The following is a 12590-nucleotide window of genomic DNA, read 5'->3' on the forward strand; positions in this document are numbered from 1 at the left end:
AACTCAAGATGATGTCCTCCAGTACCTTAGGCTTTGGCGTAGCTCTTCCGTAGTCATTGATTTACTAGGCGCGTTCACGAACCTGTCACGTAGACGAAATGATCGTGTAAATGAAGAGGAGAGTAGAAGACTTCATTATTCGAACTGGATAAGTAACCACTCATATACACTTGATGAACGAGGTGGAACATTCTAGAATTGGAACTTTCTGGAAAATAGAAAATTTCTGCAATGTATGGAAGCTAAAGGATAAATTAAAAGGATGGAAATTTAAACAAAAACCAATTTTTAGTAACTTTGATGCATTTCGAACTCGTGACCTTCGGTTTCCGAATCTGACGTCTTACCCGCTAAGGAACGATTGCTCGGTCCACAGGAACAGTTTTCACTGAAATATTCATGAATGTTAATATTTACAGGCATTATTTAGTTTAAATTAAAACCAAGGTCTTTGAAAACACTTTTGTTATATTTTCCGGTTTATAGTAACATAATATCAAAAGAGAAGTATTTAAAACATTAACTAAAATTATCAGTATTTATTTACAGATTGAAAATATGTTTTTTCGAAATCTTTTCATTAAATTAAAAATGTCGACATTGAACTCTGAAATTTCATTCTCATAACAGCAGTCTAAAATCTAAAACGGTTATCCCCATCGAATTCTGTTACTATCAGAACATTTTTTTAAGGTTGTTGTCGGTTTCGAACACTTAATTCCACTGCTGCACATTTGTATTGCACATAACAACGCTAATCTTTAGAACGTCAGTACTTAATTACTAACTAGGTTTAATTTTAAGCTTTTTGAACTTTTTATGCGTCTCCACAGTAAGATGTTTTGAAGAATTTAGGAGTGCCAGAAATGCATAGTAATCTATTTCATTTCTGATAAAACGAATTGTTTAAATATAAGTTCTACTCAACTAATAAATGAAATAAATCAGTTATTATTTCAATATATATTAATTTAAATAATTTTGCTCTTTAAGTACTTTTGAGGAACAGCCAAAAACAGCGGTCATTTAGCCATCCAGCTCTGCTTATGATATATCATAGGAGGCGACCGATATTACACCCACATGAACGAGATCGAAACAACTACAGTTTCGATCTTCTTTGGGATTCGGACCCGGGCCCAGCACTGTGGCAGGGCCATAGTAGAGTTTAGAACATAAGAGCACGTAATTAGTTTTATTTTATGCAAAGATTATATTCCTTTATGTATTTAGCACACAATTAGATTCCTTTATACATTCCGTCCCAAGTACAGAGGAAAATCCGAAGTAAAAAGGATTCTTCTGATGATAAACATTCCGTACCTTTTAAAAGGGAATTACTGCGAGTTACTTTCCAAATAAAAGTTCTGCGCGAAACTTCGGTGTGAACAAGCACCTGCATTTGTACGGTAGTAAATAAAAATAATCGGCAAAAGACGTTTTCTTTCTTAGAATGGATATGTAAAATGCTAACTTTTTCATTGTGGTCTAACTTTCTATGTTTTACACGCAGCTGCTCGTCGCTTCGTATCTTGCAATCACCAAAGGGCTGTTGATTTTTTCACATACTCAATTAACTACAAAAAGATTCTTCCAGTAGCGTATCAGTGCAGAAGCTGGGATGATTATCTAAGTGGACTATGTTCAGAATGTGGTCCAGATGGCATAAAATGTGCAGTTTTGGGTTTTCGAGCTGATGAATACAGGCAAAGAAAAAATGACTCACAGTCCATCAAAATGTATTTGGCTACTTCTGGTTCTGCACCCTTTTTTCGTAAGTTTCTCATAATTTATTTTGTGTCAAAAACTTTATTTTTATTACTCTAGAATATTAATCTTTCTTATCTAACTATATCAGTCAAACGCCATTTAATCTGGAAAAAGAAACAAAGTGTTATTTTTTATTAAGAAATTTAACTACAGAGTTCAATATTAGGTAGTATGTTAACCAGTTTTGAATAGCAACCAAGTCTCCTTAAAAATTCCTCTACAAAGGCATGCCTCTCAATAAGCAAATAACCATTGAGTGATTTTTCCAGAACCTAAATAATCCAAACCAATTACCAGATTGCTCTAAATATCTGCTTATCTTCAAGGCTCGTAATTTTTTATTATATTGTGGCAAAGTACATTAAATACAATCACATTACATAAGGGTGAAGCCCGGCGGAAAACGCCCATAGAAGCTGGCCCTTTGCCAGTCAAACTACCGGTGTCCGTCGGTTTTAACCGGTCGTCCGATGATAGTCTTCAAGCTCGCTGATTTCTAAGTGAATTCTCAAAATCTAATATTCTAAACTGTTTTTAAGTGAATTCTCAAAATCTAATATCCTAATCTGTTTTCAAGTGAATCTCAAAATCAATACTGCCTGCCTGGGATTTTCTTAGTTTTCCTTTTGCATAGCATAAATAGCATGTCAACGATTTCCCTTAGAAAGTCATTTTTTAGGCAGAAAGACCTCTCTTGCTGTGTTAAAATTAATTAACCAATCTCTTATTATTTAATTTTGACTTCATGATTTACTAAAGATAAGTGAGTGTTAATAAGGGAATAAACCAACAAAGGAGCAAAATCTTTCAGAATAACTAAAAGTTGTTCCTACATCAGCATGAATGACTGAGATAGATTTGAGGGTAATAGGTACAAAAACTTTTTCTTCTTTTGAGAACTAATCATTCTGCACCAAACTTGGACACATCGCTTTCTTTCTATCATTTTCATCTTGCTAACCTGTTTGCTTTCTGCTGCTGTACTTTCCTTATTCCATCGAAATTAATTGCTATGAAGATGAAGAAAAGGCACAAATGTGTTCAAAAACGGGCGCGCAGATTGCACCCATTGCGATGTGCAGTTCAAGTTAAGAATGTGCTTTTCAGTAATAAAGAAATGCTAAATCGGCCATGATTGTAATTACTTCTACTAATTGTAATTTTCTGCGATGCATCTACATGTCGATTAACTATAACTGCGTGTAATGCATCTACATGTCAATATCATTTAGATCAGGGGTCGCTAAAGTGGTCTATATAGACCCCTAGGGGTCTATTTAACAACAGTAGGGGTCTATCTGACCCAAGGGGTCGAATGGGGCTCTATTGGGACTCGAAGGAAAAACAGTTCTTAATACGCCAATCACACATATCTAACTGCGTAGGTAAAAATTTAAAATATTTTTTATAATTGACTATGTGAGGACTTATGTGAAGAAAACAATGAGTTATTTAACCAATTACTTCTGCACACCGAGGTTAGATGGTTGTCTAGAGGTGTATGCTTGCAACGGCTCGTCAATTTATTTGACTCCACGACAGAATTTCTGAACGAAATAAATCCTGTTCTGAGCAATGAACTCCAAAACAATAAGAACCATATTTTTTATTTAGCAGACTTATTTGGAAAATTTAATGACGTTCAAACAAAACTGCAAGGAAAAGATGTAACAATTATCCAAGCTCGGACAATACTGTTAGGCTTCCAAGTAAAATTAAATTTATTTAGATCTTCATTGCTACGTAAGGATTATAAGTATATTTCTAAAAATAAAAGAAGAAGACTTGGAAATATATACAAATCATCTTCAAAAATTAAGCGACGATTTTAAACTGCGCTTTGTTGATTTGGAAAACATCGACATCCCTGATTTGATTATTGCGCCATTTTCGGCGCAAATTGATAACGTCGACATCAACATACAAGATGAGCTTGCTGAACTATTGTCCGATCTTGAAGCAAAAACGCTTATTAAAAATTTGACAATACATAAATTTTGGACTAATATAAATATAAAGCAAAAATATGTGAAACTTTACGAAATGGCTCAGCCATTTATGCTGGCGTTTCCATGGTCGTATATGGTTGAAGCCGGTTTCAGTCACGTTAATTCAATTTTAACTAAAAACAGAAATAAATTAAATGTGGAGCTTCGAGGGGATTTACGGTTAAAATTGACTAATTTCGAACCCAATATAGCGAACCTTGCCAAGAAACACCCGGCACACTCATCTCATTGACTAATATGTAGTTTTATTTTAATTACCTGAAAATTATCTTTGTGGGGGTCTATGGAGATTTCGAAAAATTATATAGGGGGCGATGATCAAAAAAGTTTGGCGACCCCTGATTTAGATTATTACAGTTCAATACCTGAAATTATCCCACGGATACATAAATTGGCAGTTTTTCAAATATTAGACAACAATGTAAGTTCATTGTCTGTAAAATTTAAATTAGATTTTTAATTTTTAGGACACAAATTTTAGTTTTGCAGCAACTTTCTCACATACTTAATGAACTATTATAGCGAGTCACAATCTAGCAGCTACAAAAGTTCTTTAACAATTTCTTCTTTTACATCTTTTCTAATATATCACATGTTTTTTTAGTATATCGCTATGTTCTAGTATATCATCATGTTCATAAATTTATATTGATGACTTGAGGAATATTTGATTACTTCTCTTATTTTTGTCTTCAGAGAATTCTGTTATATATTTCGTAACGATTCAGTAACTATGCTGCATTACATGTCAAAAACATCATCATTATTATTTAAAATCTTCTACGTTTTCATCAAGTTAGGAAAACTAGCAGAATCCAATAATCTAACAGTTTTCTGATTTTGCCTTCGATTTCATCTAAACTATTTCTGTAGTAAAACAGTCAACTATCTTCCATGTGCAAGATACAATTAATGGTTTACGTTAATTAAATTATTGTTTTTCGTTATAATTTACTTCAATAATTCATTGTTTATTGCTCCATCTCTAGTTATTGGAGCAATATTTGCAAAAAATTCCAAATTATTTCCCTGTAATTTCGATAAGAGGTATAGATTTTTCAATAGAGAAATATCATTAACAATTGATAAATATCAATGAATGCAATATAATCGAAGGTTCCAAAATTTGTTTTCACTTCCAAGAACATCAATGTTCACATATCGACGATTTTTAATAGACGCCCACTCATCTAATATTAACTCAAATGCAGTATTATCAAGTTTATGGAATATGTTTTTGGATTAGGTCTTGCTTTTTTTTTTTTTTTTTTTTTTTTTTTTTTTGTTGTTGTGTGTGTGTGTGTGTGTGTGTGTATTTATTGCATTGCAATTTTTTAGGTGTTTTCGAAAATTCAAGAATATTTCTACGCGGAAGTGAGAAAGCATATCTGCAACGCACTAATATATGTTATTTATCAGATTTCTGATAAGCAAAATGTTGATTTACTGATAAAGAAACTGAATTTTCGTGATTTATCTCCACCAATATTACAGTCCTCTATTATCAAATAGAAATATTCGCATACGTCTCAGTATACTTCAGGAGGTTAAACTTTCCTTTCTTTTTTTTTTTTTTTTTTTAATGGCGACATAAAAATCTTTAAAAGGACATTTTAATAACATTAAAAAGAAAAAGCATTTTTTATTTCAAGATGTAGTACGTATTATTTCTGCACATGTGAATTAGTAAATCCTGGATGAGGGACCAATAGATAATGTACTAACGTCCTAGGCGGCGCGTTCTCTCAGAGGCCCCCACTATTAATTTTCCTTCTTTATATGAGATAAAAAGATTAGGAGAAAATTACAGAATGATATTGGAACCTCTTTGAATCCAATGTTTCGCGTGGATCTCATTTGCTTAAGTAGTAATCAAGCTCTGTTAGTAATGTTACGATTACTGATGAAGAAATACTGCCATAGTGTATCGCTACACAATCGTGTTTTATCTCTTTATTTTTTCATTATAGCTAATTTTCAAATTTCTTTCGTTTGTTTTCCTATTAGCATAAGCATTGTTATTAGAAATTTCCATATAACATAAAATCTAAAACGTATTTTCCCCCTTTTCAGTGAACAGCTTTCAAATAACAGTGAAACTGCAAAAACCCGAAAAGGAGTATAAAGACAGGAATGGTAAAATCACTATAACAATCTTTGGTGAAGAAAAGGATTTTGAAGTTACTTTAAAGAAGTAAGTTTAGAAAAAAATCTGATTTCAAAATAAAAGATATCCACATTACTTCTCACTTTCAAATGTGAAAATTTAAATCTTAGGTGTAAGATAAGTAACTAACAAAATTCCTTGTCAGATACGGAACTCTCACCCATGGTGCGACGTACCCATACCTGGCGCACACAGATTCACCAATAGGAAAGGTGAAGGGTGTATCTTTTACGTGGAGGAGTTCAGAGTGGTTCAGTTTATTTCTGACTCACACAATACACTTAGATTACGTGAAGCTCGTACCAATGAATGTTGCCTACGAAAGGTAAGAATTTCCAGAATGCAAGCTGCTTTTAAGAGAAAATATATTGCTTTTTTTACTGAACTTATTTAATAGCAAATTTACATATTATATGACAAATAATTAACAAATGCTTCTACATTATTAAAATTAAAAATTGGTATTATTAAGCCAACTAATCCCCAAGTAAGGACTACGCTCTACAACCTTAACCTTGACGTAATTAATATTTATTGGCGAACCATAACATGTATTAAAATTTTGCATGGCGTTCTAGAGAGCTACGAAGCTTGTTTCCATATAAGCATTTCTAGATTTACTCCTTCTGCTTTTATTTTGTTGCAGATCTCCATCTACTTCAGTAGTTTGTATCTTGTAAATATAGTGCCTCCTTTGTGTGCTATCTGCCATGTTTTATTACGTAATCACTGCTCTGCCTTATTCACCGAGTTCTTCTTTTTCCTTAATTGCATCTAGTTTAACTATTATCAATATGGCACAATCTCACAACTATATTTTTGCGTAATTATATGTACACATTCATTCGTTTTATCTACTTATTTTTTTCTATTTATTTATTTTATTCATTCTATCGCTCAGTAGGTAGAGTCGTTAGTGACCCTGACTGCCGTAGCGATGGGCCCGGGTTCCTTTGCTGGTGTATTAATTTCCACTGATGCAGGCACCTAGGCTATGAGACCCTCATCCTGAGTAGAGCACGTTGGAGACGAACATATCTTTTCTTGATAGCATTACATTAATACCGAGGCGTAAAAGTCCCAGTATAGTAAAGTTTATGTGTGAGTAGGAAAAATATTTTGTAAGGAGGTGGGAAGTAAATTCGAAGGTAACGCCGAGTATCATTTTAGCAGGAGTTTGTGATAGCAATTATATGGCAATATATAATAGAAGACGAGGAAGCAACGGTGGCCACCTATTGGGTGCTTCCATAATGAAATAGCCGCCACTTCGAGCCCTTTAGTGGCGCAAGCCTAATGGTTATTAAATAAAACGCCCGACCATTAAAACAAAATATTTATTTCCGTTGCAGTTGCTGTTGTAATCAATCTTTCGACCATTAATTAATTATTAGAAATTAGTAACAACCTTATTTAGTCGTTTACTCTATTTTTGACAGTTGGAGTACATATGTCGGCAAAAAATCTATTCTGTGTATGTGCATCTTAGGCATTGTGTTACAGATAATTATAACAGTCGGGCTTTCCAGCCGATATTCTAACGCGCAGTGGATCGGCCGCTCTTCTGTTTGCGAAAAGATAAGATGTATGCCAAGTGGGTGAATGGTTCAGTCTTCAGATAACTTAGTTTCTTAAAATAAGATGCAGAATCTTACAAAAACATTCTCAACACTATTAGAATTTTCTGAGAACTACGGTTGTTTTTTAATTCATCTATAAAATCTAACTTATTACATAGCCATCGTAAATTAAAATCTCCATTTAGTAAAGCATTTATTATATTTTAACTACTTAAAACGTTCCATATCTTTATGCACAAAACTCACGGAGATACGCTTAATAAATACACTTGCCAAAGCAAGCAACTTTAGTTTTGTATTTTGTCATATAATCGAATCCTTGATTCACTGTCATAAATCGATACTTTGATCAATTCATCTTTGTCGGTTCGTTTCTATCCACTTATAAATGTTATTAGTCAACTCTATTTGCAGGAAATAAACTGGGACACTTATGCAGGTTTAAAAATAACATGAGCTATATTTTTAATTTTGTAAATACACATTAACTTTTCACAAAGTATTGCTTTTATTCACATTTACATCAAACGCATAAGTAATACATTGCATCTCTCAGTTCTTAACAAAAAAAGAAAGAAACTGACTTCACTCTCGGAATACAGCCAAACTAATTTTCAAATTTTTTCTCACGAGCATGCTGTCCTTCTCGCATCAAGCACGTTTTTTCTTCCCGTTGCCAGATATTTTTTCCTCTTCTTTCAAATAAACTGTTTCTTTCACACGAGCATGCCGTTCTTCTCGCATCAAGCACGCTTCTTCTCGTTGCCAGATTTTCTCCTCTTTCCTTTCAGCTAGAAGTCGTTGGCTTAACTGTTCTTCCGCTAAGCTTGGTCGGTAGCATCCCCTTACAGAGTATGTGCATGACATATTTACTTCAAACTCTTTAGTTTAAATTGATCGAGGTTAAGTCAGTAAATTCGTTCTCAGATATTCCCTCCAATTTTAAGTCCTAAGCAACAAAACTTTTGCTGTTGACTTCATAATTATAATTCCTATTGTACGGAGACCTCATAAAAGTTTAGACTTCTTTTATTGAATCCTTCCTAGTCACAATGATACGACTGGTTTCATAAAATTATGCTTGTTATTTTGAAAACCTCTGTAATTGGAAGCATAATTAACATACAACTACAAAAATTTCAATTTCGGAAAGCGAAAATTTTAAATTTAAAAATCTTGCTTTTTATGCTACTACTGTAGACAGAAAATTAGTAACTAAGTAAAAATTAACATGCTGAGTGCAGGAGATTTTTGAAGTACAGTAGAACCTTAAATATCGGGGCTTCTGTCAACCGCGGTCTCTATTGACCGAGCCAGCAATCAATCTAAAAATGGCATTGGGAAAATCTACTAACACTAGAAAGAGTGCTATAACAATCCGTAACATTAGCAATTTTTCTTACTCATTGATGATTAATATTTGCCCTTTCTTGTCAGCAATGAGGCTTTTGATGGTTTTGTGCATCATGAAAAAAAGATGTGGTATACACGTATTAAAAACGAAAGCAACAGTATCAACAAACGCCGGCTTATACTGAATTCGTAGGCATGTTTCAAAGGATAAAAAAATGGCATGACACCTCTCAAGACCACGTCTCAGAATGGATAATGTAAAAACCAGTTGACCAAGTTTTCAAGTTTTGAGTGACGAAGAAATCATTCGTGCCTTAGATCCGAAGAACAATAAAAACTCTAGCTATAAGACTGATGACGAAACGTAAACGGATAGTGTTAAAATTAGTTGTGCTGAAACTTTAAGGAAAGCTCTTTTATTCTTAGAGGCAACGTCCTGAAGCTTTTTTATGGGTATTTTGTTGATAAAAAATTGACACGATCGTACAGTGTTTGATGAAGCTTTAAACATATGCAAAAGAGTACGCTACAGTTCACCGTACTTTCTATAGAACTCACGAAATGTATGCACAAATTTAAGAAAGGCTAGACTTTAGATGAAATGATAAAACAGTGACAGAATGCATGCACAAATTAACGTTAAGGAAGGCTAGAATTAAAATGAATCATGTGTAGAAATTAAAAATGAAATTATGAATGTCACAGTAGTTAAGAAGCTTCGGATAAAGAGGTATCCCGTTTTATTTCGTTCCCAGATGAATGTCTTTTAATCGCTCGAAAACATAGAACATACACTAAGGAATTAGATATTGTATTTAATTTACACAGCTGGCCATTAAATTTGCACACCATGAAAGAAAGCAAATACAAAAAAGATAACTATTGCACGTAAATGGTATGGCAGGAAGACAAAATTATTAAATTTGTAAGCATTTTGAAGGCCCACAGGGCTGCAAAACTAGTAGAAACAGCTTCCACACCTGGCAGCTAAAACGGCCCTTACCCCATTAGGCATGGAGTCAAACTGGGTTTGAATAACAAGAATGGGCAACTCATTCCATACTTCTTCATGCCTATGCCACACTTCATCAACCGTATTACGAGCTGGAGAGGGGGCTTGCCTGTCTCTCAGCAACCCATGACCAGACGTTTTCAATGGGTGACAGATCTAGAGACAGTGCAGGCCATGGCAGCAATCGAACACGCTGTGTATCGAGGAAGGTCAGAATATGACGTAGAATATGTGGTCTTGCACTATCTTATTGCAACATGGTGTTTGGGGGCCTTGAAGATGGGGCACAACCACTGGACTTAAGATGTCAGAAATGTACCCATCTGCGTTCAAATTACTGTCAATCCGAACTAGAGATGTGCGTGTCGTGTACCAATGGCTGCCCAAACCATCACACCAGGTGCTCAGAGCCCTTATGCCGATATCGAATGCAAGCAGGCGACGTGCGGTCTCCTCGGACACTCCAGACACGTATATGGCTATCAGAATACTCTACATAGAGCCGGGACTCGTTTGAAAAGGCGACATTGTATCACTTCTGTACCCAGCTTTGTAGTTTGGCACATCAAAGTCGCCGTCTCTCTCTATGCTGCATTGTCAAGGGAAGCCGAAGTAATGGTCAACCTGCAGATAGTTCACGCTGCTGCAAACATCGACGCACCTTACGAGCTGATACTAGGCGTGCTGCAAACATGTGTTCATTTCCTGACTAATTGTCCGTGATGTGGTGGTACGGTTTCGTAGGGATGACCTCACAATATGTCTGTCCTCTCTGGCGTTAATCATGAGAGGGCGTTGAGATCCTGCATGCCGTTCAGTATGACACTCAGCAATCTATTGATTCCGTATTCGCATGACAGTGGTTGGATGTCGATCAGTGCGACCGGCGATATCACGGAACGATAATCTGCACTCTCGATAGGCAACGAGCCTGCCTCTATCGAATTTTGAAGCTTGCTGGTAAGCATTTCCTCTTCTTATTCCAGGCATAACACGATATTCTGAGCAAACTCCAAACTTACAAAGCACTTTCCGAATGCGAAATTCACTACACAACTTTTCTTTTATGCAGTTCTTCAAATGTCGCTTCTCCCTCTTGCGTCGTCTAAATGCGCTGAGATACTAATCATTTGCATATACCAACTTCTTCTTCATTTTGTATGATTTTGACGTTCATCAGATCACTCCTTCCCGGTGTAGCAATTTTAATGGTCAGCAGTGTATTTTCTCGTATCTATCCTGTGTTATAATTCTAATGCAAAACACAGATGCTCTATCAATATTCAGTTTAAAATACTCATTTTAATATTTCTTTTCAGAAAGAAAGCAGCAGAAACAAAGAAATTTTGCTACACATCTGGAAATCCCATTCCATCCAAAAAAGTTGTTCCTTTACAGCTTTGTAATTAGTTTTTGGACAAATAGTACTATGCTATTGATTTTAAATAAAGAATTCATTTCTTGCTTATAAAGTGCTTCTTTCTTCACATACTGATATAACAGGCACTTCTTATCGTTTATTTTAACACATTACCAACCGATTGCTGAAATGTCTCTATTTTGATTCAGTAGCTGCTCAATCATCTTACCGTATGGCAAACTCTCGTCCACTTTCCAATCTGCCATAAAGTCAAGATTTTACGATTTGGCTTAGCAAATTTTGAAGTCCTTCAGGAAGACATCCTTTTGCTTAGACAAATAGCTCTGGCATGTTTTTAATAATTAGTTAAACAGAAAAATTCGATGACAGTGATAATGTCGCCTTCTTATTTGGACCTCCATGACACCGAATTTTGTCTGCTGTTACATATTATGCCAATATTTCTTGATGCAGTTATCTGCAGAAATGGTTATTGTTAAAAAAATTTAAGACATCATATTTACAGAATGTTATATGCATACCACTGCTCAAACAGATAAAACTGCTGAATACCGCTAGTCTGGTCTCTGTTTCCGACAGACAGGAGAACGGGATATCTGTATGGGGTATTCATTCGCAAGTACAGTGTGAATACGATATAGCGTTTATATATATGTGTGTGTGTGTGTGTGTATTCGTTAAAGCTATATCACATCATTTTCGGTGTCATCTAGGCGCATCTGCTTATTTTTTCCCTCACGCCCATGTCTCGATACTAAACGTGTCCCTCCCCCCCCAAAAAAAAATCTTTTAGTTTCCTCCCTTTTTTATTAAATTTCCGTTAGTACTTGATTTACTCTGAAATATTCGCATCCGACGGCTTTCAAATTGGAAGATTTATATCCACTCTTAGCAGTCATAAAATAGGTTAGTTTCATCCTCCGGCATTGTCCTCTGTTGCGGCCATTAAAATTTGCACGGAGCAACTGAGAACACCAACAAAGAAACCGCACAATTTCCCTAAAACCCTTAGTGGGAAAAGAGCATGGTGTACGTTATTTTTCCTTCTTATGAATAACCTTTTGACAATTTCCATAACTTTGTTGTATCCACCAATTTTAACATTAGAACGACATAACAAAGAATTGACACATATATATCACATGTAATTATTCCAATAAACCTTTGCACTGTGATTCTTTTTGAAGTTGCAGTTCATAAAACTCAACTCACGTTGATCCTTAACGCAATAAATATATGAATGACACGACAAGTTTGAAAGGAATACGGGATCCAGCAAACGTTTTGTTTGGGCCAATATTTTTTTCTTGGAATGAAC

At 34.9% G+C, this 12590-nt stretch overlaps 1 protein-coding gene across 1 annotated transcript in view; it reads left to right on the forward strand.

The window, feature by feature from the left end:
• LOC118184498 (pancreatic lipase-related protein 2-like) overlaps positions 1-11363 on the forward strand; it is a 43206-nt gene extending 31843 nt beyond the window's left edge. Inside the window, exons 7-10 of the mRNA XM_035354175.2 lie at positions 1514-1774; positions 5853-5973; positions 6092-6271; positions 11211-11363. Coding sequence (XP_035210066.1) covers positions 1514-1774; positions 5853-5973; positions 6092-6271; positions 11211-11301 — 653 coding nt within the window. The 3' untranslated portion in view covers positions 11302-11363. The remainder of the gene's footprint in view (positions 1-1513; positions 1775-5852; positions 5974-6091; positions 6272-11210) is intronic.
• Positions 11364-12590: the final 1227 nt, after the last annotated feature.

The sequence above is a fragment of the Stegodyphus dumicola genome, chromosome X2, assembly GCF_044657685.1.
Source record: "Stegodyphus dumicola isolate Sdum_Otavi_A_Nest chromosome X2, ASM4465768v1".
NCBI classification, from domain to species: domain Eukaryota; kingdom Metazoa; phylum Arthropoda; class Arachnida; order Araneae; family Eresidae; genus Stegodyphus; species Stegodyphus dumicola.